A 24,762-nucleotide genomic window follows, 5' to 3' on the forward strand; every position below is an offset into this window, starting at 1 on the left:
TATGTGGGATGAGTGAACCTGCGTGTACACTTTGAACCTGGGGAACTCTAGCTGCTCCAGCCCGAGGGACTCAGGGACAGCATTCCTGTCCTGACACGTGTGTTCTGGCATCTCCCCTTCGCAGAGACTTCTAGTTAAACCTGTCACCTCTCAGCTGCATCTCTGAGCCTGAGGCTGGGGCTTCTGTTCCCGCCTTGGGCTGGGGCAAAATGAGGCACCAAGGCCTGGGCCCTGTCCCTGAGCTGGTTGGAGGGGACTGTCCCGGCCCTTCCCCTTCCCGCCCCCAGGACCTGCTGAGTGGTCCTCCCGAGTCCTCATGACCCCCATTGCTTAAGTGGAAAAGCCGGGGTGAGGCTGCAGCCTGGCACACCATAAGTACCCAATAAATGGCTCTGGCATGAACAGGCCACTAACGGGCTCCAACCTGCTTGTGCCCAGGGCCCAGCAGATGACGGGAGCTGCAGTTCAGACCTACCTCCTGGAGAAAACTCGAGTGGCCTGCCAGGCCCCCAGCGAGAGGAACTTCCACATCTTCTACCAGGTCGGTCCCAGGCGGGGCCCACAGCTGCCCAGGTGCAGGGCAGAGAAGGGTCTGTGCCCTCTAAACCTACCCGCCCCCCCACCCCCCCTTGCTTCCTGCCTCCTCTTCGCCCGGCTTTCAGCGCTGCTGCCCCACTTACTCCCACAAACCTCACGTCACACTGACGCCTCACCCTGGCCCTCGGCTCCCGGGGCAGCCTCGGCCTGGCAGAGGGCCCTTGAGGCTGGGCCTGTCTCCACACGGGAAATGCTCACCTTCAAACGGAGGGCTGTCCTGGAACGACAGCTGCCTCCACCAACCGAACAAGGCCTTCCCTAAACCGTGCCCCCTCCATCAGACCGGGGATCCCCTGAGGCGTGGACAGTGTCTCCCTGCTCTCAGATCGGGCCCGGGGGCTCCCCAGGCGGGGTTAGGCTTTCCTCCCCACACCACAGGCCCACTCGGTGAGTGGGGTTTTTTTGCACCGAGTGAAGACGCCCAGAGCTGCTTGCCGCTGCTTTTGCGCCCCCGCCAGCCCATGGCTCCCCGCAGGGGCCTCTCGGTCTTGTGGTGTGGCTGCCGCTCCTCTCTGCCTGCCCAAGCCCATGCAGGCCTGGGCGTCCCAGGACCCCCGGCTCAGCCGCCCGCCCCCACTCCCACAGATCTACAAAGGAGCCCGCGCCGAGGAGAGGGTCCAGTGGCGCCTCCCCGAGGGAGCCGCCTTCTCCTGGCTGCCCCACCCAGAGAGGACCTTGGAAGGTAGGGGGAGCCTTGCCCAGCGCCCTGGGCCGGCCCAGCAGCACCCACGCATCCCCCCACGACCCGTCGCCCACACTGACCTCGGGTCCTGATGTGGGGCTGTGACTCGGATTCCTTTTCAGAAGATTGTTTCGAGGTGACCAGGGAGGCCATGCTTCATTTGGGCATTGATGCCCCCACCCAGAACAACATCTTTCAGGTCAGAGGAAAAGCCACACCACTCACGTGTGGCAGCGGTGATGGGCAGCCCCCTTCGTAGGGCCCTTCTCTCAACTCGCGAGTCTCTTGCCCTGAGGATCTAGAACTCTAGGCCCCGACGGCACGATGGCCAAGGAGGCGACCACCTCTCTGCGCAGTGGAGCCTGGAGACAGGGTGTCAGGTTGGACGGGGGCAGAGCAGAGTGCTGCAGAAGAGACCAGCACAGTGATCCCGGAGGTCAGAGGGACAGTGCCTGGTTCAGGTGTTGCTCTGTTAAATCAGAGCAGAGAAAACAATGCTGCTACATGCTTATCCAGCATGTTAAAACTTTTAAATCGTCACTCTTAGCTCACTTGTTTTTTTCAGCAGTTCCATGGGTATGGAGATTATTCCCATTCCATGGTTGAGACCTGCCCAAAGCCAGACAGCACTCAGTGGTACAAATAGTTTGTTGGAGAAGTGCTGGTTCCAACTTCCCACCTCCTTCTCCTTCCTCCTGGGACTCAGTGCTGGGCCAGGCGAGCCGGGCCCAGTCACCCCCACTGGCAGCCTCCGTCTGCAGGTGGTGACCCCCCTGCAGAGCAGTGGGGTGAAGTGTGGCCTCCTTCTCCATGTGGGGGCTGCTGAGGCAAGGGAGAGGAATCACAGCCAGTACAGGCAGCTTGGCCAGAGGGATAGCACGGGGGTCAAGCCCAGGACAAGAGGACCACCCTAGGAGTATGGCCAGGAGCGTGAGCTTGAGGGCAGCGTGAGCCCCGGCCTGTCCACAATGCCCATTAACATGGCAGTCTCCTCCTGCGGTGCTTGTGGCCTGGAAGCCGGTAGCATGTGGAGCCACCCTTTCTGGGACCAGACTGGGATCGGGGGAGAGGCCCCGCTCTACCGGTGCCCGGTCCAAAGGTTTCCAAATTGCTGGACCTGGCGGTCCTCTTCCTTCAGCCCCCGGGGGCTCCCCCGAGTGGACCACTGAGTGCAAAGGCAAGGGAGCACCCACCGTACAGAGACCAAGATCACAGCTCCTTCCCTGGCTGGGCTGGGCTTCGGAGCCCAGCAGTGTTGGGAAAGGGGCGAAGGGCTCCAGAGCCAAGCCCCTAGCAACCACACAGAAGTGGTCCGGGCCACAGGGAACAGCGGGAGGCAGAGGGACAGACGGGGTGACCTGGTGCTCCCACTGGCTACCCCGAGAGGGATTGGAAGCCAGACTGCCTGGATTCTCATGCTGGCTTCCTTCTTTACCAAGTGCAGGCTTTAACCTCTCCTCGTCTCGTGTCTGTCATGGGCATCACCATAGCACGTGCCTCACTGGTTATACGAGACGATCCCTATCACCTGTGTAGAGTCCTGCCTGGCCGGGAGTAAGTGGGCAGTAAATGAGAGCTGTTGTTACTCTGCTATCGTGATTCTGTTCAGCAGGAGAGAGCCCGCCCCTTCCTGGGCTGGGCTCCAGCCCTTGAAAAGGTACTCACCAGGTGTCCTCTCCTGCCCCCTCAGGCCCTGGCTGGACTGCTGCACCTCGGCAACACCCGGTTTGCTGACTCGGGGAACGAAGCCCAGCCCTGCCCACTGGTGAACGATGCTCAGTGTGAGGGTGAGGACGGGGGACCTTGGTCACACCGCCCAGGAGTGAGGCAGGCCCCACCCGGAGGAGGGCCAGTGTGGTGGGATCAGGTGCAAGGAGGCCAGAAGGTGCAGTTTGGGATCTGTGCCCCTGAAGCCGTCAGCTGTAGGGCCCTGCCCTGGAGAGGTTCCTCCTCACCCCATCTCTGCTATGGCAGACAGCTTCCTCTGCATCTTACACAAAACGAGAGCTGGGGCGGGTGGGGGTGGGTGGGTTATGCAGTGCTTTATCCCACTCCTGGCCGTGTGGACTGGGACACAGCAGTTCTGGCCTCAAGTCCTGCCCCTGCCCCTGCTGAGTCTCTTCCCCCCGTTCCTGAGTTTGCTCTGCCCCACTGAGGGGGTCACGGCCCCACCATGCTGACTTCAGGGGGCCTTGTGCAGAGGGCTGTTTGGACGAAGGGTGTCTGTGCCTCCCAGGCTCTGTCAGGACGTCGGCCTTGCTGCTGGGGCTCCCGGAAGATCATCTGCTAGAGACACTGCGGATTCGAACCATCCGGGCGGGCAGGGACCAGCAGGTGTTCCGGAAGCCCTGCTCCCAGGCGGAGTGCGACACCCGCAGAGACTGTCTGGCCAAACTGGTTTATGCACGGTGAGTGCTCTGGGCCCTGCCCTCCTCCCAGATGCCCCCAGTCTGGAGTTGGACCAGACGGTGAGCGCTGCCAGGGGGAAGCAGACGGGTTCCCTGCCCCGTTCCCCAGCCCCGGGGGGACAGCAGGGAGTGGCTCCTGGGCTTCCCCAAGCAAAGCCCTTGGCTGGATTCTGGAGGGCTCTGCGTGGGGAAGTGGCCACAGCCTGGCCTAGATCCAGCATGTGGTTCAGAGACAGGAGCCTGCCTCACTTTGGCGGTGGGCAGGAAAGGCCCGCCTGGCTGTCCGCTGGCAGGGCCGGCCCAGGGGTGAAGTGAGGCCTCCCAGGTCCAGGCGAAGACCTGTGGGTGCATGGGCTCCTGGGTCCCTGCCCTGGTCCTCTCTGTGGTCACCTGGGGATTCGATAGCTGCTAGTAGAGCCGGGAGTTTAGCCCACGGCCTTGAGCAACCCTGCAGGGAGTGGAGCCCAGAACCCGGAAGGCGGCGGCCTTGGCCTTTCCCTGTTGTATCTGTGGGCATCTCCACCCTCCAGCCGTGCGCTTGGGGGCATTTCTCACCCTGGGCTCTCAGGCCCTTCAGGATGCCCCTGAGGGCAGGATTCTCGGAAATTATGGGATGGACTGTGTGTGTGTGTGTGTGTGTGTGTGTGTGTGTAACTTGGGTAACTGGAAGGAGGGTCCTGTTGCTTTCATGAGCTTCTCAAGAGCTAAGAGCCTGACCAGCACCGCTGAGGGAGTCAGAACCTCTGAGGGAAAGTGGCCCAGGGCCCCTGGGCCCAGACTGAACTCCGTTTAGCAAGGGACTCCGTTCTCACTCCCTTGAAGCAAATTTCAGGTCAGAATTTCAGGACAAAGATTTTTAAAGGTTTTGTGTCAGATCACTGCAAAATGGGTAGATAAAGTGGTCACAGACACAGTGAACCTCTAACCATGGATCATTTTACACACAGCAAACAGGTCCTTGTATCACTAGGTCTCTTGTTTTTACTACCTCACATGGATATTTGAAGCCCTTATTGCAAAAAAATAGAAACCGTTTAAAAGTTTGCAGAGCAATTACTTAAATCGTAAGGAAGAAAACCCTTGTATCATGTCGTATGTGTCACCACATTGTACGGCAACCATTCCATCATCTCAGGGGTGATGGTTGCAGAGCGCAGGGTGTCACTGTCTAGCTGGGGTGACGGGGTGCCCTCACACAGGACAGAGTAGGGGGATGTCCTGGGGCCTTGAGCTCTGGCCTCCACTGGCTGAGGTTTGCAGGGGAGTCCAGTGAACTCTCCTTTATAATCCCACTCAGGCCTGACCCGCCACCCCTTGTCAAGATGGCAGCTGGGTGTCAGGCCAGTGACTGAGGCTCACCCACACCCTGTCTAGCCCCAGCGTTCCACAGCAGACCTCAGCGATGTAGTCACTTCCAGATCACGGCATTAAAGCAAGTCACACAAATTTATTGGTTTCTTGGTACATAGATAAGATGTATTTATACTACATGGTAGTCTATTAAGTGTGCAGTAGCTTTATGTCTAAAAGAGCAATGTATAATAATTTTAAAATAGCACTGTTGGAAAAGTGGCACAATCGGCTTGTTCGATGTCGGGTTGGCACAGTTTCAGTCTGTAAAACAGGCAGTAAAGAGAAGCTTACTGTGATGTGCCTGCAACTGGTCCCCTGCTCACTCTTGGCAGTGGAGAAGCCAGGCCTTCGTGTCGGCACACACGTGACCCCAGCCTGCAGGTGTAGTGGGCTGGGACAGGATGGGCGTGAAACCAGCGGAGCAGGTTTAGCCCTTGACCTTTCAGGCTCAGAGGATAGGCCCTCCATCCAAGGGGTGTACCCAGGCTGGAAGGGCAGTTCTGCCACCGTTCCAGCTCAGCCGGACCCCTCTCACCCGAGCCCACTCCCCCCCGCACACACCAACAGGCTGTTTGACTGGCTGGTCTCGGTGATCAACAGCAGCATCTGTGCCACCCCCGACTCCTGGACCACTTTCATAGGTAGGTCGGGGGGCCTCCAGGCAGCTCTTGCACCCATCCCCTCCCACTCCACCAGTGTGGGGTGAGGTCCCTCTCTCTGGTGCCCGTATCTGGCTGTCCCTAGCTCTCCAGGCAGGCTCAGCTGGTGCCCAGGCCACGAGGGCCCCTTCAGCCCCTGGAGACCCAGCTCCTGTCTCAGGAGAGTAGAACGGACTCGAAGGGCCTGTGGGGGGCGGGGCGGGATTTGAGAACGTCTTTGGAACCTGGGTGGGACAGTCAGGTAGGGGAGGAAGCAAAGCTCAGAGGCATCGGTGACGTCTGCTCACAGAACGGCGAGCACCCACTGAGCGGCCGAGGCCCAGGCCATCCAGACTAGGTGGGACCCGGGGTCCCTGGGGCCTGGTTCCCTCACCTCCTTTGGCCTCTTCCTGCTGAGTTCTGAGGGGCAGGAGGTGGCGAGGGGAACCCCTCCCTTGGGGGGTGGGGTAGAGTGCCCACTCGGCTTCATCCTCAGGCTGCCGAGGGTGAAGCTTCCCCCCAGGCCCCTGTAACCCCACAGTAACCCCCAACGGGTCCCCTGCCCTGGCTCCCCAGGCCTGCTGGACGTGTACGGGTTTGAGTCGTTCCCCAACAACAGCCTGGAGCAGCTCTGCATCAATTACGCCAACGAGAAGCTGCAGCAGCACTTCGTGGCTCACTACCTCCGGGCCCAGCAGGTGCGCGGTGGGGCGGCCGGTGTCCTCACCCCCTCCCCAGCCCCAGCCCCAGCCCCGTCTCACTACCTCAGGGCCCAGCGGGTGCGCGGTGGGGCGGCCCGCGTCCTCACCCTCTCCCTGGCCCCAGCCCTATCCCGGGTGTGGCTGGGCGCCTCAGGTCCCTCGGGCAACGTGCTGCCAAGGCCAGCAGAGGGTGCCCCACCATCCTCCAGCTCAGACCATGACTGCCCTCTGCCCCCAGGAGGAGTACGCAGTGGAGGGCCTGGCGTGGTCGTTTGTCAGCTACCAGGACAACCAGCCCTGCTTGGACCTCATCGAGGGGAGCCCCGTCAGCATCTGCTCCCTCTTAAACGAGGTGGGGGGGTCACTGGCGAGCCCAGCCCCTCGGGCGGGGCCCGGGGCTTTTCCCGGGACCTCGAGGCCCACCCTGTGCCTCTTTCTCTGTGTCTGCTTAGTGGGTTCGCCTGCCCGCTGAGCCCTCCTTCGCAGGGTCTCCGTGGTGCTCCCATGGGTGGGTTCCCGCGCCCCTCAGCCTCGCGGCTGACGGCCCGCCCCACGCAGGAGTGCCGCCTTAACCGGCCAAGCAGCGCCGCCCAGCTCCAGACGCGCATCGAGAGCGCCCTGACCGGCCGCCCCCGCCTGGGCCGCGACAGGCTGAGCCCGGAGCCCAGCTTCATTGTGCTGCATTATGCAGGGCCTGTGCGGTACCGCACCGCGGGCCTGGTGGAGAAGAACAAGGTGAGGGGCGGGCGGTGGCCAGTGTCACCGGTGAATCCAGACGCGGAGGCGTCGCCGCACGTGTGCGGAAGCATCTGCTGTGCTCCCTGCCCGCCTGCACATCCTCTCGGGGTCCAGGGTCACCTCTCAGACCCACCTTTATGAGGTCTCTGCTACTCCGGCACAACCTGCCCGTAAACAACCCTCCTCACACCGCGTCTCCGGGCCTCTAGGCTCAGACGTGGGCCGGCCCTCCTCCTGGGGCACCATGGAGCAGGGCCGGCAGCTCTCCCCATCGCCCCGCCATCACCCGCCGCCTTGTCCTTTCCCATAGGACCCCGTCCCCCCGGAACTGACCAGGCTCCTGCAGCAGTCCCAGGACCCCCTGCTCAAGGTGCTGTTTCCTGCTGACCCTGAAGAGAAGTCCCAGGAAGAGCCCTCCGGCCAGAACCGGGCCCCCGTGTTGACCGTGGTGTCCAAGTTCAAGGTGGGTCGGGCGGCGTTGACACCACGTGCTTGCTCATGAGTGTCCAGCATTTACCGAGCACCTCCTGGGATCGGGCTGAGCTTCTGGAGCACGGAGGCGGCCAGTAGCCGTGGTCCCCATCTGTGGGAGACCGGAACCTGACAGATGGACTGGGGGTCCGTAGGCATGACAGGAAGCCTCCGCCGGTGGGCGGCAGTGTGCCCTCTCGCCCACCGCGGATAGAGTGATCACAGAAGCGCAGTGGCTGCTGAACCTCCGTGGGAGCTCGCTGCTTCCGGGCAGGCCCTGTCCTCGGCGGAGCAGGCTTGTCCCCTCCTCGGCGCCGTGTGCGTCTCAGCCCCGCGTCTCCTGCTCCCTGCCTCATCCCACCCTGCTGCCCCTCCTAGCTTACGCCTTGTCCTGCTTCCCACCACGGCCTTCTCATCACCTCCGGGGGAGGCCACCAGGGCAGCCTGGGTCAGGGAAACACCTCTCCGTCCAGCCTCAGACACGCCGCTGAGGGCCCGCCCTGCGTCTGCAAGGCCCTGCTCTGTGCGATGACGGTGGACAGCTGTGCCGTAGCCCCAGCACACAGGACGGGCTTAGTCATGACAGGAGTCGCCTGAATGAAAGGCAGGGTTTCTGAGACGGTTCTCTTCTGGGAAGATTGCCCTGGTTGGTGTGGGGGAAGCCTGAGATCAAATGCAGGCAGACAGACCAGGTAGAGGGTCACAGGTCAAGGAGGTTCCCTGGGGGCATGCTCTGGGTATACCCAGTGAGGGCCACCTGGAGTCACCCCAGGGCGTGTGAGGGTCCTGGTCTCGGGGTGCCCAGCCGATGCCCCCCTGCAGCCTGAGCCGCAGTCTCCCCTCTGCAGGCCTCCCTGGAGCAGCTCCTGCAGGTCCTACACGGCACCACACCCCACTACATTCGCTGCATCAAGCCCAACAGCCAGGCCCAGGCGCAGATATTCCACCGAGAGGAGGTAACACACTGGGCTGGCACTGCATCGCGGAGGGTCCCATTGTGCCAGGATGCTGGAGGGGTGAGAGATGGGACATCTGCTCCAAACGGAGTGGCGTGAGGAAGGGCTTCTCTCCCCTGCTCTGGCAGGACAGTCGTGTACGGTTGTGTGGTCTGTGCACTGCACAGTGGTCCAGCCACAGGAGGCCAGTAGGGGCTACAGGGCATCTTGCTCTCTGCTCACCAAGCCACATGCCCTAACAAGGACAGGCAGCCCAGAGGAATGGGTGTCTTTCATGATTAGCTGAGAGTCTGCATCACCTTACAGACCAGGCACAGGGCTGGTTCTGATGAGGGTGTCGTTCCTAAAATCTGCTCAGAAGCACTCTGTGGCCAGCAGCTGGCCTTTGCCCTATGGAGGGACGTGGGTGAGGTGTGAGAGCTGGACTGTGCTGGAGTGGGTCCTACAGTCACATGGTTGATGTGGCCTTAGAGTCCATGGCCAGGATCACTGCTTTATGGTAAAGACGTGGGGTGGGTCCTGGGAGCGTCTTCACAGTATAGCTTCCCCCGCCTCTCAGCTGTGACGCACTGTGTTGTCTGCAAAATATAAATTAAATAAAAACTAGGAACTGGATTGGGCTGCGTTGTGAGGCACAGTTGGAAGTGGTGAGACGGCCAGCACCGGCCTCGGCTGTACCAGAATCCAGGCTTCACATAAGGGATCTGGGGCCACCGGGACCCCTTCTAGCAGGGATAGCCTCTCCAGGTCCCTCGATTGCTCGCTGCCCTGAAGAGTGTCCGCCCTCAGGGAAGCCCGCAGGTCCCTGCCAGCGGGGCCACTGAGGGCGTGGCGTCTGGGGCCTGTGGTCCCTGCGGCCCACGCCTCTCCCCTCCCCGCAGGTCCTGAGCCAGCTGGAGGCCTGTGGCCTCGTGGAGACCATCCACATCAGTGCCGCCGGCTTCCCCATCCGGTGAGTGGGTCTGTCGGTCTGTCGGTCTGTCGGTCGCGGGGGCGGGGCCAGAGCCGGAGTGGCCCTGGGCCGCGCGTCAGCGGGACCCACAGAAGTCGGCCTGGAGCTCGAGGGCTGTGCTCACTTGCTGTGCCCTGTTTTGTGGAGGCTCCGGGTCTGCCCTAGAGTCAGGAGAGAAGGGAGGACGTGAGTGGGAGGCCGTTACAGATCCTCCAGGCGCGAGGATGGCCTGGTGAAAGACAGAAGGGGATAAAAATGGACCATGGCGTGGCTGTGGGAATGGGACGCGGGCTGATGGACGGTGGGTCACTGGGGAGGGGAGCGGCCGGCTTCCAGCCACAGAAGCACCTTCCAGCTTCCGTCTGAGGCAAATGGGTGAATCGGGACAGTTCCCAACACAGGGTGACCTGGGGGGGCGCCCGGGGGTGGGGAGTCAGGTTTGAAACGTTGGGGCATGTGAGGAGCTATTCTCGGTGACTTCTAACACCACGAGCAAGAAAGAGACCCCGGGGGAGGCGGGAAGTGTGAGGCCACTCCCTGAGGGATGAGAAGCCAGCAGCAGCCTGGAGGGAGTGGGGATGAGCGAGGAAGCCGGGCTGCGGGTGTCCTGGAGGCTGAGAGCAAGTGAGCTCAGTGAAGGCCTTGCCTAGAAAAGCAAGGCTCCGTCTGGGAAAGATCAAGCCTGGCTTCCCGCCGAGGGAGCCCAGTGACCTCATCCACTCAGCGGGCAGTCAGGGCAGCGTCTCACAGGTGGTTGAGCAGCGTAAACAGTGATGCCGACTCACCGCTGGCCACTCTATTTCTCCTTCCACCTGCCTCGGCTTCAGGGTCTCTCACCGGAACTTCCTGGAGCGGTACAAGTTACTGAGAAGGCTCCGTCCAGCCACAACCCCCGGCCCCCATGGCCCGTGTCTAGATGGAGGGCACTCAGGTGAGGGCACCCACTGGCCAGTCATCTGTTCACCCAGTTCCCTGAGCACCTACTTGGACCATCTCAGGGCAAGGGCCTGGGGCTTCAGAGATGAGTAACGACAGTCCTGCCCTCATGGGGCTCTTGGTCCAGTGGAAGAAAGAGACTAAAAGAAGGCAGTTAAGCAGTGAGGAAAGTGGCGAGGCAGAAACAGGATGCTTTGGGTGGTCTACGAGGTATGAACCAGGAAGGCTTCCTGGAGGAGGTGGCATCTCAGGTGAGGTAGGACTAGCCAGGTGAAGGCACTCCATGGACAGGAGACAGCACCATGTGTGTGAGGAGCTCTGGGCGGTTGAAGGTTGCTGGCTCCTGGGGATAGAGGACAGTGGGAGGCGAGGCTGGGGGCAGGCAGTCCCAGTCCCAGAAGCCGGACATTCTCCAGATAGATGGGAGGCACTTCCAGGAAGGGAGGGGGTGATACCAGCCTGGGGCTTTCCAGAGGTCACTGCCGGTGGGACCCTGGGTGGCCAGAGGGGAGAGAGGCTGTAGATGTGGGCACAGTTGGGAAATGTTGGAAAGAAATTGGTCAGACTTGGCGAGCATTGGATTCGATGTAGGGAGGAAAGGATTAGCCAGGCCCAGCCAGCGGGGAAGAGAGGTCGGAAAAGGGCTTTCTTTCTGGGGCAGCTGCCAGGCCAGGCCCGGCCGGGAGGATGTCGAGAGAGGCCTGCTCTACGGGGGGGTGTCTGTCGCACATGGCATCACTGAGACAGTGAGAGCCGGTGTGAAGACCCTGGGCAAAGGCCAAGGATGGGGCGAGTCCCCCCAGTACACGCACTCCCACAGCCCACCCCCAGGGCCCTGCACCCGCAGGCACAGTTTTGCTTCGCATCTCCCATCTCTCGGGCAGTTTTCCCACTCTCCTTTCATCCTTTCTCCCCACCTCTCCCCGCTTCTCCCTGCGGTGCTCTCCTGTTCTGTCTCTTGCCCAAAGCCCCCCGAGCCCCTGGTCGACTTTGCTGCTGTTTCTCATCTGCGGCGTCTCCTCTGGCCACCGCTGTCTCCAGAGAGGCCCTGGGCAGCTAAAGGTGGTCAGAGCCCTCAGGTAAACCCTCTGTCTGCAGGAGCTGCCCTGCCAGGTGTGGGGGGCAGGCAGGGCCCCCGCTGGGGTCTGGGGTCTGTTCTCCACTTTCCATCCATGGCGGGAGGGCTCAGGGGTAGAGGGGGAGGCCGGGCTGCCCTGTGCGGCCCTCAGCATGTTTGGGGCCTTGGAAACAGGCTGGTAAAGCAGCAAGGGTGTCTAGGTGCCAAGTGCCCCCTGCCCTAGGGGACCTCCGGGGTGGGGGCTGCCAGCCAGTGCAGGGCACAGCCTCCAGGGGGACCCCGAGATCCCTCGGGACAGCCTGGGGGACGATGAGAAGAGGCCCACTCCAGCCTCCTCCCCAAAAGGAAGGAAGGGATGTTGAGACACTTGTGCAGCGGGAAGGAAGCCTGTGGCACGTCGGGGACACTGAGGGGATGGTGATGCGCTGACGGGCCCTGTCTCCATCTCAGAGTGGCCTCCATGCGCTGAGCCGGCCATGCTGCAGGGCCTCCTCCAGGACATCCTCCACGCGCTGCCAGCCCCGCTGCACTGCGGCAGGACCAAGGTGTTCATGACTGACTCCACGGTAAGTGGGGCCGGGGTGAGGAGCTGGTGGCCACGGGCCCGGGTGGAGGACGGGGAGCACGGGAGGCCGAGGACCTCAGCGGACACCCTTCCCCCAGCTGGAGCTCCTGGAGCGCAGGCGTGCCCAGGTGCTGGAGCAGTGTGCCCGCCACATCCAGCGTGGCTGGAGGAGACACCGGTGCCGCACGCAGGCCAGGCAGAGGCGGGCGGCTGTGCTCATCCAGGCAGGTAGGAGCGGGGCCCGGGGCACACGGCCCTCAGTCACGGCCAGCAGGTGGGCCTGGGGGCGGCTGTCTCTGCACCTGCACACAATCCCACGGGACACCTGTGTCCCTTGAGACGTTGCTTCTAGAGCCCCCACAGACCAAAGCGGACTGTGTCCCAGCCTCTAGATGTTAACTGCATGTCCCCCATGGTATGCTGGGCCTCGAATTCCCTGTCCAGCTCACCCAGAGCACCCCCAGTTCAGTGCAGACCACGTCCCACCCAAAGTAAGGGTGCTCTATAGGTGGCAGAGGCTCAGAAGTTGCCTTAATTCCCACCCACCCCAATCCTAGCTAGCTATATTTGTATTTTTCCCCTTGATGACAACTCTCATCATCACCTGGGTTCCTGGGCTTATTGAGCTTAAGAAGGTAAAAACCAATAAGATCTGATCAAACAAGGAAGCAATGTATGAACCACGACACAGCCTCACTTTGAAAAGCAAAAATACTAGAAACCCAATATCTGACAGACGGTGGAGTCATGGCTACGTTATGGACCCATCCTTGTGATCCACCTAAGAAGTGTTTTTTTGAAGAATATTTTTAGTTTCATGGAAACCCCACTTCCAATATGATGCTTAAACCTGGATGATGAGCCACACAGCAAGGTGATGCCACCTTCCTAAGGTGTGTTTGGGCCTGAAAAATATTAAGGATACTGCAAAACTATCTGGGTTGATGAGATAACTGGTGACTTTCAAATGACTTTACCAAATAGCCCTTTTTCTGAATGACTGTACCAAAAAATCAGAAAATGTGTATTTCAAAAGGAGAAAATTAAAAATTCCCCATGATCAGTCTCACATCCAGTAGCTATGACCTTCACCAGCTGTGGGTGTGTGGTGGTGTCCTTCATGGGTTCATACAGCGAGCGAGCAAATTCAAACAAGGGCTTCCAAAAAGAGGTCGTTTTAAAAGATGCAGATAGTTCAGACCCCTCGTGTTCCCTGGGCGTTGCCCAAGGTGGGAGGTGGCAGCTTCCCCTTGGCTGTAGGCACCTGCCTCCAGGTCTGAGCGCTGTTTTTCAGAGCCAGGTCCACATCACGCTCACTCAGCCTCTGACCTCCCGCGGCTGCCGCCGTTCATTCCCGTGTTTACAGCAGCTCTGGCGTTGACGTGGCCTGGTTAACCAAGAGCTCTAACCAGCATGTCACTCTTGTTTCCTGTTTCTGGACAAAACCCTCAGCCGTCCGTTCCTGGCTGACTCGGAAGCACGTCCAGCGGCTGCATGCGGCTGCCACAGTCATCAAGCGTGCGTGGCGGGAGTGGAGGGTGAGTGCTGAGCCGGAGGTCAGAGCGGGCCGGGCGCTGGCCCTTCTCGCGGGGCAGGCGGCCTCACGAGTGATGTGGGCCCCGCACCAGCCACACAGCAGGACGGCTGTGACACAGAGGGGCCCGAGCCACCCCGGGGACACACTAGGACTCATAGAGCCTTACGCTTTAAAAGCACCAATTTTACAGTGTATCAATTAGATCTCAATAAGGAGGGTATTTTTTTTTTTGAGGTTAATTTGTGCTTTTATTTGCCAGTATAATTAACCACAATGGTCTGCAGGCTTCTTTGATCTAAAAAAAAATACATTTTATTTCACAATCCAACAAACACACACATATATAATATGTATACATACATAAAAGTGAAACAAGTTTTGCCGAAAATGTCTACCCTGAGTGTTAAATTTTTTTTTTTGGAGATCTTTTTCTTTTTTAAAGCAGTTTTAGGTTTACAATAAAACTTGACAGGAACGTACAGAAATTCCTCATATTCTCCCTCCCCTCACATGAACAGCCATTATCAACAGAACAGTACCTCTTTCTTTCTTTCTTTTTAGACCAAGGATGACTGCATTGACACATAATCAAAACATCCCCAGTTGACCTTAGGGTTCACTTTAATGAGCAGAGCAGTGTTGCATATTCTATGGGTTTGGACAAAAGTATGACCACATATATCCATCACTGTAATGTCACTCAGAGCACTTTCACTGCTCATGAAAACTTCTGTGCTCTGTACATTCCTCTCTGCAAACTCCTGACAACCACTCATCTTTTTACTGTCTCCAGAGTTTTGCCTTTTGCAGAATCGCATACAGTTGGAATCTCTCTTTCTCCCTGAAATGAAAGGTTCAGAGCGTTTATGAGACCACCCCTGGCCCACCCAGGCATGGACCGGACAGGCTCCGGGGGCAAGCTCCCCCAGCACGTGCTGCGGCCCTCCTTCCAGCACTGGCCCCGCCAGCAGCCACATGGAGGTGCAGGGGACACGAGCCGGGTTTCTGCTCACAGGAAGGCCACACGTTTGTGCCCCGCGTCACACTGAACCCAGGTTCCTGTCGGGTGTGTTATAAACAGCCATTTCTTCAGGCCCCCTGCTCTGAGCACACCCCAAAGGCTGTTATTTTTTAACAGTATGTGCAGCCTCAGCACAGTCGCCCTGGGTACAGGCTTGTGCCGCATCCAGCCAGGCGCCCTTCAGCTCACCTTGTTCAGGGCGAATCACTGAAGAGACTTTCGGGTTCTGTTTTCCATTAAGAGAAAGCTATGATGTGGTGTTCTTTTTTAAGATCAGAATGGCCTTCCTTGCTTCTGAAGAACTGGATGGTGTGGAAGAAAAACACTCATCTCAAACTTCCTGCTCCCCAAGCTCCAGCCCACTGCCCCCGGCTCAGACCAGGCTCCAGGGCGCAATAACCCGGCTCTGGCCCCTGGGACTGGCCCTGGCCAATGCGGCGGTGGGCATGCATGGCTTTCAGAGGAAGCTGGTGGTCTTCGCCTGCCTCCAGCTCCCCGTGGGCAGCCCCAGGAGCTGCGCTGTCCAGACGGCCCAAGAACAAGCCGGAGTCCTGTCCATCCGAGCACTGCCTCAGGTGGGCCATGCGATGGGGGCGGCATCCTGACCGCCCCACTGCGGGGTGGGGGGCAGAGCCCAGGGGTCACAGCAGGAGCAGGACTGTGGCTGAGATGAAGGCCTCCGAACCCCTGCGCATCCCAGCTGGCGGCAGTCAGGTCGTTCCCATCATTACAATTAGGGTTTTCCAAAGCCCTTTCACTTTTAAAAAGCTGCCTCTAAGTGTTCTAGCATCTCTTCTGAGTCATCTTTAATTTAGTCCTACTTCCAAAAAAATTGGTCATGGTAACAGCAGCTTTTTCCCCTCCAATGGCGCTGGATTTAGCACCACGCTTCCCCTACTTGGGCTTCCCTGGCAGCTCTGACGGTAAAGAATCCCCTGCAATACAGGAAACCCCGGCTCATTCCCTGGGTTGGGATCCCCTGGAGGAGGAAGTGGCACCCCACTCCACTATTCTTGCCTAGAAAATCCCAGGGACAGAGGAGCCTGGCAGGCTACAGTCCATGGGGTGGCAAAGAGCTGGACACGACTGGGCGAGACTAACACACACTCTCCCCTCGCTTGTATTCTTTGGTTTATCCTATTCCTGACAAGCACGTGAGTCAGTGGTCCAAGATTTTATATCGTGGGCAGCCGCCAGGGAAAGAGGCAGCGAGCACAGACAAGGGCCTGCCTTTTACAAGGATTAAGTGACACAAGGCATAAGGAAAGAAACACTGCATTTCCTACCAGAGGAATTCCTATAGGACATAATCTGGATAAAATCACCATGACAACACACAGGCCCGCCAGAGTGTAAACAGAAGTGCAGCTCTTTGATCTTCCAGCTTTAAGCAGTCCTAAGACTGAGACAGGTGATATTCTTAGCAGGGGAGAGCTCCCTCCTAGCATTTCCTCATCTATCTCACGCTGAGTGGATGTGACACTTTGTCTTTAATACTGTTTTGGGCTTTGCTACCGTTTTAAAATAAGGGGAAAAGCACACTAAGTCAGTCCTGCCTCTGCTGTGACTCCCTCGGGTCCTCGGGTGTCCCCACCTCCCTGCACTCCCAGCCTCGCTCGAGAGGTCCCTTCAACCTCCCGGGAGCTGGGGCTGAGCCGCGTCTCTCTCCCCAGGGCTCGATCAGGTTTCACTGCAGAAAGTCTCCGCTGCGTTATGCTGACACCTGCCCTGGACCCTCGCCCGACAGCGTTACTGGCTTCAATCAGATCCTGCTGGAAAGACACAGGCTGGGCCACGTGTGACCTCTTCTGCCCTCTCAGCCTCACCCGGCCGGGCCACCCCCTATGCCTGTTTCCACAAGGCCTTTTCCTGCCAGCGGCCTCGCCAGGGACATGTAATCAACACCCGGCTGCCAGATGACTCCCAGAGACCCCGAGCGCACTCGGGGAGCTGTGGCTCCAGCCTGCAGGTGGGCCAGCGGCTGCACCAGTGGCCTGGGGCGGCAGTGTACGCACCCCCTGACCCTGACGGGTGTCAGGGTTGGCAGCAACCAAACCAGGATTAGGAAACGTCAGGGCCGTCACCACCTTCACACAGCCAACTCAGCAGTGCTGGCCATCACTACAGCGGGCACCCCACCCTTCCAACCCCACAGGCAAAGTCAGCTTGAAATCAGCTCTAAAATTGCAGCTGGGGGAATCTCTGCCTTGAGTTCCTTTAAAAGGAACAACACCTTACTATTTAAATATTTGATTATAATTTAATTTCAAGCAACTAGATTATAAATCAAGAATGATCAATGCAATATACCGAAGAACCACCACACTGTAATTTTATTTAGAGACACTGAGCAAGTTTTCACTCAAATGGGTGTGGAAACTCAGTAAATATTTATGTCTTTAACTGTATCAAAAATAAAACACTTAAAAACCACCATTTGAACGTCGAGTTTTCTGTCCATACGGGTCTGCCACCGTGAGTACCTCCACCTGCCTGCACCCCAGCCCACAGTGCTGGAGGGGGCTGGGGGGCCCTCCTGAGTCCTGGCCGCGCCGCCCACATGTGATGGCCTCCCGGGAGGAACAGGCAGCACGGTCATCCACCTTAAGGATCCTCGTTCTGAGACGGCTCCACGATCCTCAAGCAGCAGTCAGCGAACTCCACAAACAAGGGCTCCTGCATGCAGGCTCGCATAAGCTTGGCCTTGTCATCTGCCCGATCGAGCTCGACCATCAGCTGTCTGAGGTGCGGGTTGAGCAGTAAGCTCCTCAGCGCTGCAGACTCCCCTTAAAATGAACAGTGAGGAGAGCCAAGCTGAGCTCTAGGGGATGCAGGCAGAGACAGCTGAAAGCCAAAGGTTCCAAACCTAATAAACAGCAAGCATGCTGCACCCCCTCACCCAGCATTTCACATGAGGTGAGGCTTCCCAGGTGCCGACAGTGGTAAAGAATCCACCGGCCGACACAGGAGACATGAGATGTGGGTTCAGTCCCTGGGTCAGGAAGGTCGCCTGGAGAAGGGAATGGCAACCCACTCCAGTATTCTTGCCTGGAAAAGTCCACGGACAGAGGAACTTGGTGGGCTACAGTTCAGGGGGTCGCAAAGAATCAGATATGACTGAGCACACATGTTCAAATAAGGTGAGGTCAGCATATCAGATGGTTTCCACGTTAAATGCTGTCAGGACCTTATTCTTTTTTACCTCTGTAAACATCTTAATGCCATTCACCTAAGCAAAAGTTATTTTACCTGCACAGACTTAGCTAAAAAATTGTCTTACTTGCAGACTTACCTAAGTTCTTTAAATTCTGCAAAGACACTCTGTCCTCTTCCTCGTCACTATTGAGAAAATCAGCCACAGAGTCGTCGTCATCATCTAAGGAACATAACACAGCCACCTGATTATGACCAGAAAGGAAAGCTGGGTGCCAGAGTTTAACAACTCCAGTAAATAAAAAATGTGTGTGCACACACACAAGAATAGAGATAATGCAAGTGGGCACAGACAAAACCACCTCCTCTCAGGAATTTGTGACTATACCAACACTTATTTTAGGAAAGTGAAGACCTGGTGACTTTAACAAATGCATCCTAGTGTTCACACACTTAAACTATGTTTGGGATTAGGGCCTTATTTTCCAATTCTTCCTACCCCACCTCTGCTCACTATGGCTCCAGCCCTGTCTGTAAAAACCCACGGACAGGACTCCCCTGTGCTTTCGGCATGGGCGGAAACTTCTGAACCCAATAAGGAAGTTTCTCAAAGGGCAGAAGTGGGCCATCCCCTCGCTCTGACTGCTCAATACCTTTTCGGTGGCACCGGGAGGGGCTATCTTCAGAGTCCAGCATGATACAAGGTGCGCAGGAGGAGTTAAAGAAAGGGTACGTGGGGCTTGCCTGGTGGCCCAGTGGTTAAGAATCTGCCTTGCAATGCAAGGAACACAGGTTCAATCCCTGGGCCGGGAAGATCCCGTACGCTGCGCCACAACTACAGAGCCTGCGCTCTGGAGCCCAAGAGCCGTAACCACTGAAGCCTGATCACCCAACAGCCTGTGCTCCACGAGCGAGGCCACCGCTCTCTGCAACTAGAGAAAGCCTGCACACAGCAACCAAGACTCAATACCGGAAAAAATATAGTTTTATTTTTAAAAAAAGAAAACGCTAGATGAATGGGGAGGACGGCAGCACACTCGCGCTGCAAGCTCTGAGGGCCGCCAGGAGTAGCAGCAAGGTCAAAGGCAGCACGCCATGCAGGTCCAGGTCAGGTGAATCCCCGCCAGGCCCAGGGAGGGAGACCCGAAGCCGTGACTGGAGGCGGCTCCTGCCAGCAGGGTCCACCGCTCACCCCAAACCACAGCTGTGGCCTTTCCCCCTGCTCCCCGTCCTTCTCCTGAATCTTCAGGCGACCCCACATCACCACCCGTGCCGACCTGTGCTCCTGGCCCCGGTGCACAGGGCTGAGGAAGCTGCTGCTCCTGATGAACCTGACGCCTGGCCCCAGCCCATGAGTCCCGTCTCCTCTTTCCACATATCCTATTTGAAACCCTTTACTCGGTTTGTGTGTTTGCAGTCAACCAACCCACCTTCATTTTCCACAGGCTTTTTAGTTTTTGCAGTAAGAGCTGATCTTATTTTTTTCTCGACAGGACCAGTTGCAGGCTTGCACTGCTCTGAAAAGACACGAAACTCAGGTGTACATCACCTCCGTGTGAGTGACAAGGCTGCACCACTCCCCCAAGCCAGCATCCAGCATCCAGCATCCACGGGGAAGCCTATGTAGGGGGTAAGGGCCTGGGTGGGGGATGAAGGAGAGGAAGTGAGAGATTCCGTCAAGGGGCCTGCCTCACGCTCCCCTGGGGCCTGTCTCCATCCTCCCTGTCCTGCCTAATCCCACAGAGACTTCACCATGACTCAGTAACACACTGACTTCAGTTAGCCGCAAACTGTGTTCTCAGCAGTTTCAGATACCGAATGTGCAGGTACCACGTGCCACTGGGAGTCCGCACATGAAACTCACCAGGCCCACCTGGGAGGGGTTCCGCCTCACACAGGACAGAGAGATGGACGAGATAAGGAGAGTCTGATCCAAGTCACCCAAGAGGGAGGGGAGACGAGACGGGGAGGTGCTGCCAGCTGGAAAGAGCATTCCGGGCAGAAGGAAAGGCCCGTGGCTGCAGCCGACCCTTGAGTGAGCAGCGTCAGGTGCAAGGAGGTGGTGATGAGCAACTGGCAGCTGATGGGCAAAGCAGGCCTGGCAGGACGATGGGGCACAAGAGGAGGAAGCCGCCTCCAAGACGCAAGTCTGTCTCATACCATACCACCTTTATGTGGACTCTAAAATGACACAAATGAACCTACCTATGAAACAGCAACACACTCCTGGACATAGAGAACAGACCGGTAGTTGCCGAGGGGGAGGGGGCTGGGGGAAGGATTAAGCGGGAGGTTTGGGTTAGCAGATGCAAACTATCAGAGGGAGAATGGATGAACAAGAAGGTCCTACTAAATAGCACAGGGAACTAGAGTCAGTATCCTATGATAAACCACAAGAGAAAAGAACATAAAGAAAAAAGAGTGCTATGTATGTGCATGACTGAGTCACTCTGCCGTACAGAGATTAATAACACTGTAAATCAACTATACTTCAATTAAAAAAGACCACCAGACATTATGCGCCATCTATAGTTGTGCCTAAGACCACCTGTAGTTTTGCCAGAGACTGACCCTGAGCTCTGATCCAGTGTCTAATCTGTCAGTTTTTAAGAAATAGAGGACTGGAGTATGCCTAACTGCAGCATGAGTTTGCAATCAGCAAAACCCAGACCGTGGGGAATTCTACAAGTCAAATGGCTTGAATTCTTCCACAGAGAAATTGTTTAAAAAAAAAAAAAAAGATAATAACAAAGGATGGAGGAGCAATTTACAAATTAAAAGAGACTTAAAAAAATATCACATTTTGGGGGAATTCCCTGGCAGTCCAGTGGTTGGGACTCGGTGCTTTTGGTTAGGTTAGGTTAGGTTAGGTTAGGTTCAATCCCTGGTCAGGGAATTAAGAAGCCAAGGAAACAATACTCTTTCAGGATACATACTTGCATAATAAAACTGGAAAAGCAAAGACGTGATTGCTATAAAGGTCAATAGAGGGGTCATTTATAGGAAGTGAGAGCAGTGGGTCAGGGCAGGGCATGTGGAGGAGTTTCTGGAGTGAATGGCAAAGTTCTATTTTCTTTTTAAAAAACTTTTTTATCTTTGGATGTGCTGGGTCTTTCTTGCTCCAAGGGCTTATCTCTCCTTGCACCAAGTGGGGGCTACTCTCCTGCTGCAAAGCACAGGCTCTAGGGCACACAGGCTTCAGTGGGCTCAGTTGCCCCGAGGTATATGGAAACTTCAGAGACCAGGGGTGGCACACACTGCCCCTGCACTGATAGGCATTTTTTTTTATATTTTTAAAAATATATACATTATTTATTTTTATTTTATTTTGGTTGCACTTGGTCTTTATTGCTACACACGGACTTTCTCTAGTTGCAACAGGCAGGGGCTACTCTTTCAATGCACGGGCTTCTCATTGCAGTGGCTTCTCTTGTTGCAGAGCAGAGCTTCCACAATGTGGGCTCAGGAGTTGTCGTGCATGGGCTTAGAAGCTCCAAGGGGTAGAACCTGTGTCCCCTGCATTCACTGGCAGCTTCTTATCCACGGAACCACCAGGAAGTCCAAGTTTTACTTTCTTGACCCGGGTGGTGTTCGCCTTATAATAATTCAGTAAGCCAAAAAAAAAAAAAAAGAATCTACAAATAATAAATGCTGCAGAGTATATGGAAAAAAGGAAACCCTCCTACACAGTTGGTGGGAATGTAAATTGGTGTAGCCACTATGGAAAACAGTATGAAGAGTCTCCAAAAAACTAAAAATAGTTACCATAGCCCTCAATCCCATTCCTGGGCATATATCCAGAAAACCTCGAATTTGAAAAGATACATGCACCCCAATGTTCATAGCAGCACTATTTATAATAGTCAAGACATGGAAGCAACCTAAATGTGCATCAACAGAGAAATGAGTAAGGAAGATGTGGTGTATACATACATGGCAGAATACTACTCAGCCATAAAGATGAAATGTCGTCATTGCAGCAACATACATGGACCTAGAGATTATGATACCTAGTGAAGTTAAGTCAGAGAAAGACAAATCATCATGATATCACTTATACATAGAATCTTAAAAAATGATACAAATGAATTTATTTACAAAACAGAAACAGACTTCAGACACAGAAAACAAATTTCCAAAGGTCCAAAGGAGAAGGGGTGAGGAGGGATAAATTAGGAATATGGGATTAACAGAAACACACTACTATGTATAAAATAGATAAACAACATGGGCCTAAGGTATATTATTGTTTCATTTAGTTGCTAAGTGGTAGCTGACTCTTGCGACCCCATGGACTGTAGCCCGCCAGGCTTCTCTGTCCATGGGATGTCCCAGGCAAGAATACTGGAGTGGGTTGCCATTTCCTTCTCCAGCAGATCTTCCCAACTCAGGGAATTAACCCATGTCTCCTGCATTGGCAGGCAGATTCTTTACCACTGAACCACCAAGGAAAGTATATCATAGGGAACTATATTCATTACCTTGTAATAACTTATAATAAAAAAAAAAAAACAAAAAAGGATACAGATCACTGAATCACTTTGCTGTATACCTGAAACACTGTAAATCAACTATACTTCAATTAAAAAAATTTTTTTAAATAAGAACAAAGCAAGCAGGGTTTCCCTGTGGTCCAGTGGTTAAGAATCCGCCTTCTAACGCAGGGGACACCAGTTCAATCCCTGGTCTGAGAAGATGCCACATGCCATAGGGCAATGAAGCCTGTGGGCCGCAATTACTGAGCCCATGTACCCTAGAGCGGGTGCCCCGCCAATAAGAGAAGCCACTGCGATGCTAAGCCCAAGCACTGCAACTAAAGAGCAAACACCGTCACAGCAACTAGAGAAAGCCCCTTAGCAGCAAACAAGAACCAACGCAGCATTCCCCTCGCCCCCCGCCAAAAAACATACTAACATAGAGGCTGGAGTTTTCAACACAGGAGTGAACTGCTCAAATCTGTGTATCAGAAAAATTACCCAGATTGCCCTAGGGGGTCTCGGAGGGGCCTCACAGGGCTGCAGGACCAGAGAAGCATTCCAGACACAGCTCCCAAACTATTCCAGAAAGCAGTTCTACTTCTTTCCTATTTTGAGCGGAAAGGGTTTTGTTTTTTTTTTTGAAAGTGCTCCGGAGACATTAGGGTTAAAAAAAAAAAAAGCTGGAGCGGGACGGTGGTGCTGTAAAATCAGAGCCTGGAGGGGCTAAAACTAGAGGCAAACCACCAATGAAGAACTTTAACAGAAAAGTCACTGAGAGAGGGGGGGCTAGGGGAAGGGCCCCTGAAGACTGAGAAGAGGCGCCGGAGAGAGAAAAACTTAAAATGTAGACTTGACAACAGTGAGCCAGGGACGTTGCTCCTTACCGTTAACTGGTGTCCCTCCCCGTTTCTATCAAGACATCACTTAAAATTAAGAAAGAAAACGTCGTTAACCTCAACCAGAGCAGCTTCTGCCAAACGACGCGGAGCTGAACACTACGAGGAAGGCACAGCTAGGGGAGGCTTTGGGGGCAAAAGCCAAAGACTTTAAAAAAAAAAACAAAAACAGATGGGACGCAGAAGGGAAAGTGGGGCAGAGGAAAGGTTTTTGATTGTCCATCAAGTGGAGGCGCACTCGTAGGAAGAGGTATCCGCCTGCCCACGGTGGGTGGGAGGCGGTCCCCAGGGTCGGGCGTTGCAAGGCTGATGACAGGGTGATAGCCGGGCCCGGGGCCCACGTCCCCGAGGCCGCAGCGGGAGAGGGCGCTGCGGCCCACGAAGAAGGGGGCCTTACCTTTGTGCTTCCGGAAGCAGGGCAAGGAACAGCTGCAAAAACAAAGGCACAAAAAAAAAAAAAAAAAAACAATAAACTTTCAAAGAGAAAAAAAAAAAAACAAAGGCACAGGCCGCGTCAGCTCCGAACGCGGAGCGGACGCTCCCGCCGCCCCGCGCCCGTCCCCTGCCCCGCGACCCCCGGCACTCACTAGGGCACGCGGCAGGCGGGGCAGCGGTATTTGGGCTTCTCCAAACAGACAACGCAGACGGCAGTACCGCAGCTGAGCGACGCCATGGTCTCTCCCGGGACGCGTTCCCCCGCCAGCCCCGGGCCCCCTCGCCCCACGTGCACGCCCTTTCTTCCGTTTCCTCAACCAGGACCAATCAGCGTGCAGCACTTACTGGCCGACAAAAGCAATCGATTAATCCCGCTCCTCGTTCCAGGCCTGAGAAGTAGAAAGTCGATGCACTCGATACGCATCCAGAGCCCATTGTCAGGGGTACTCCCTGTTTAGGGCTTCCCTTGAGGCTCAGTTGGTAAACAATCCGCCCGTAATGCGGGAGACCTGGGTTCGATCCCTGGGTTGGGAAGCTCCCCTGGAGAAGGGAACGGCTACCCACTCCAATATTCTGGCCTGGAGAATTTCATGGACTGTATATAGTCCATCGGATCGCAAAGAGTGGGACACAACTGAGTGGCTTTCACTCCCTGATTAGGTCACGTCTTGGAAGAACTTGTTATATAGCCCTGTGCCTGTCCCTACGCCGCTACGTGACTTTCAGCAAGTCATTGTCACTCTCCAGCCCTGTTGCTCTGCATGTACCTAAAAAGAATAGGTGGGACTAAATGCCCTTTATCTCCTACCTTGGACTTTCTCAGTATTGCATGGGTATTGGGTTCTCCCCACACATCTCATTTGGGCTTCCCTGGTGGCTCAGCTGGAAAAGAATCCGCCTGCAATGCGGGAGACCTGGGTTCCATCCCTGGGTTGGGAAGATCCCCTGGAGAAGGGAAAGGGTACCCACCCCAGTATTCTGGCCTGGAGAATCCCCATGGACAGAGGAGCCTGGCGGGCCACAGTCCATGGCATGGTAGAGTCAGGCGCGACTGAGCAACTAAGCACAGCAAATGAGAATTCCACACTCTGGCCAAACCAGACTCAGCTAGACCATGTGACACACATGTGCCCTTCCCGACCATTTTTCTCACAGGAAAGGAAGACA

General features: G+C 56.1%; 2 protein-coding genes and 1 pseudogene across 8 annotated transcripts in view; 1 reads left to right on the plus strand and 2 right to left on the minus strand.

Moving 5' to 3' along the window:
* MYO19 (myosin XIX) overlaps positions 1–17,067 on the plus strand; it is a 49,849-nt gene extending 32,782 nt beyond the window's left edge. For 4 of the 7 annotated variants that reach the window (XM_043481849.1, XM_043481857.1, XM_043481844.1 and 1 more), the window contains 18 exons: positions 439–541; positions 1,183–1,279; positions 1,402–1,478; positions 2,970–3,066; positions 3,516–3,687; positions 5,608–5,681; positions 6,255–6,376; positions 6,618–6,731; positions 6,938–7,114; positions 7,428–7,580; positions 8,437–8,544; positions 9,426–9,496; positions 10,324–10,427; positions 11,961–12,076; positions 12,174–12,303; positions 13,528–13,613; positions 14,906–15,208; positions 16,307–17,067. In XM_043481849.1, the coding sequence (XP_043337784.1) occupies positions 439–541; positions 1,183–1,279; positions 1,402–1,478; positions 2,970–3,066; positions 3,516–3,687; positions 5,608–5,681; positions 6,255–6,376; positions 6,618–6,731; positions 6,938–7,114; positions 7,428–7,580; positions 8,437–8,544; positions 9,426–9,496; positions 10,324–10,427; positions 11,961–12,076; positions 12,174–12,303; positions 13,528–13,613; positions 14,906–15,208; positions 16,307–16,435 (2,233 nt within the window). In that variant the 3' untranslated portion in view covers positions 16,436–17,067. Of the gene's footprint in view, positions 1–438; positions 542–1,182; positions 1,280–1,401; positions 2,834–2,969; positions 3,067–3,515; positions 3,688–5,607; positions 5,682–6,254; positions 6,377–6,617; positions 6,732–6,937; positions 7,115–7,427; positions 7,581–8,436; positions 8,545–9,425; positions 9,497–10,323; positions 10,428–11,400; positions 11,512–11,960; positions 12,077–12,173; positions 12,304–13,527; positions 13,614–14,905; positions 15,209–16,306 lie in introns of those variants that run through there. The other 3 variants (XM_043481864.1, XM_043481875.1, XR_006272034.1) reach the window with 3 other exon arrangements.
* LOC122425707 lies at positions 14,605–14,728 on the minus strand (annotated as a pseudogene).
* On the minus strand, positions 16,941–23,907 carry ZNHIT3 (zinc finger HIT-type containing 3). Its single transcript, XM_043482143.1, has 5 exons — positions 23,748–23,907; positions 23,558–23,589; positions 19,217–19,303; positions 17,926–18,009; positions 16,941–17,419 (listed from the first exon to the last, which is right to left on the minus strand). The coding sequence occupies exons 1-5, from the start codon at positions 23,831–23,833 to the stop codon at positions 17,238–17,240; spliced, it is 471 nt and encodes a 156-aa protein (XP_043338078.1). The 5' UTR covers positions 23,834–23,907; the 3' UTR covers positions 16,941–17,237.
* Between the last annotated feature and the right edge of the window lie 855 nt (positions 23,908–24,762).

This window comes from Cervus canadensis, chromosome 1 (assembly GCF_019320065.1).
Source record: "Cervus canadensis isolate Bull #8, Minnesota chromosome 1, ASM1932006v1, whole genome shotgun sequence".
In the NCBI taxonomy this organism is placed as follows: domain Eukaryota; kingdom Metazoa; phylum Chordata; class Mammalia; order Artiodactyla; family Cervidae; genus Cervus; species Cervus canadensis.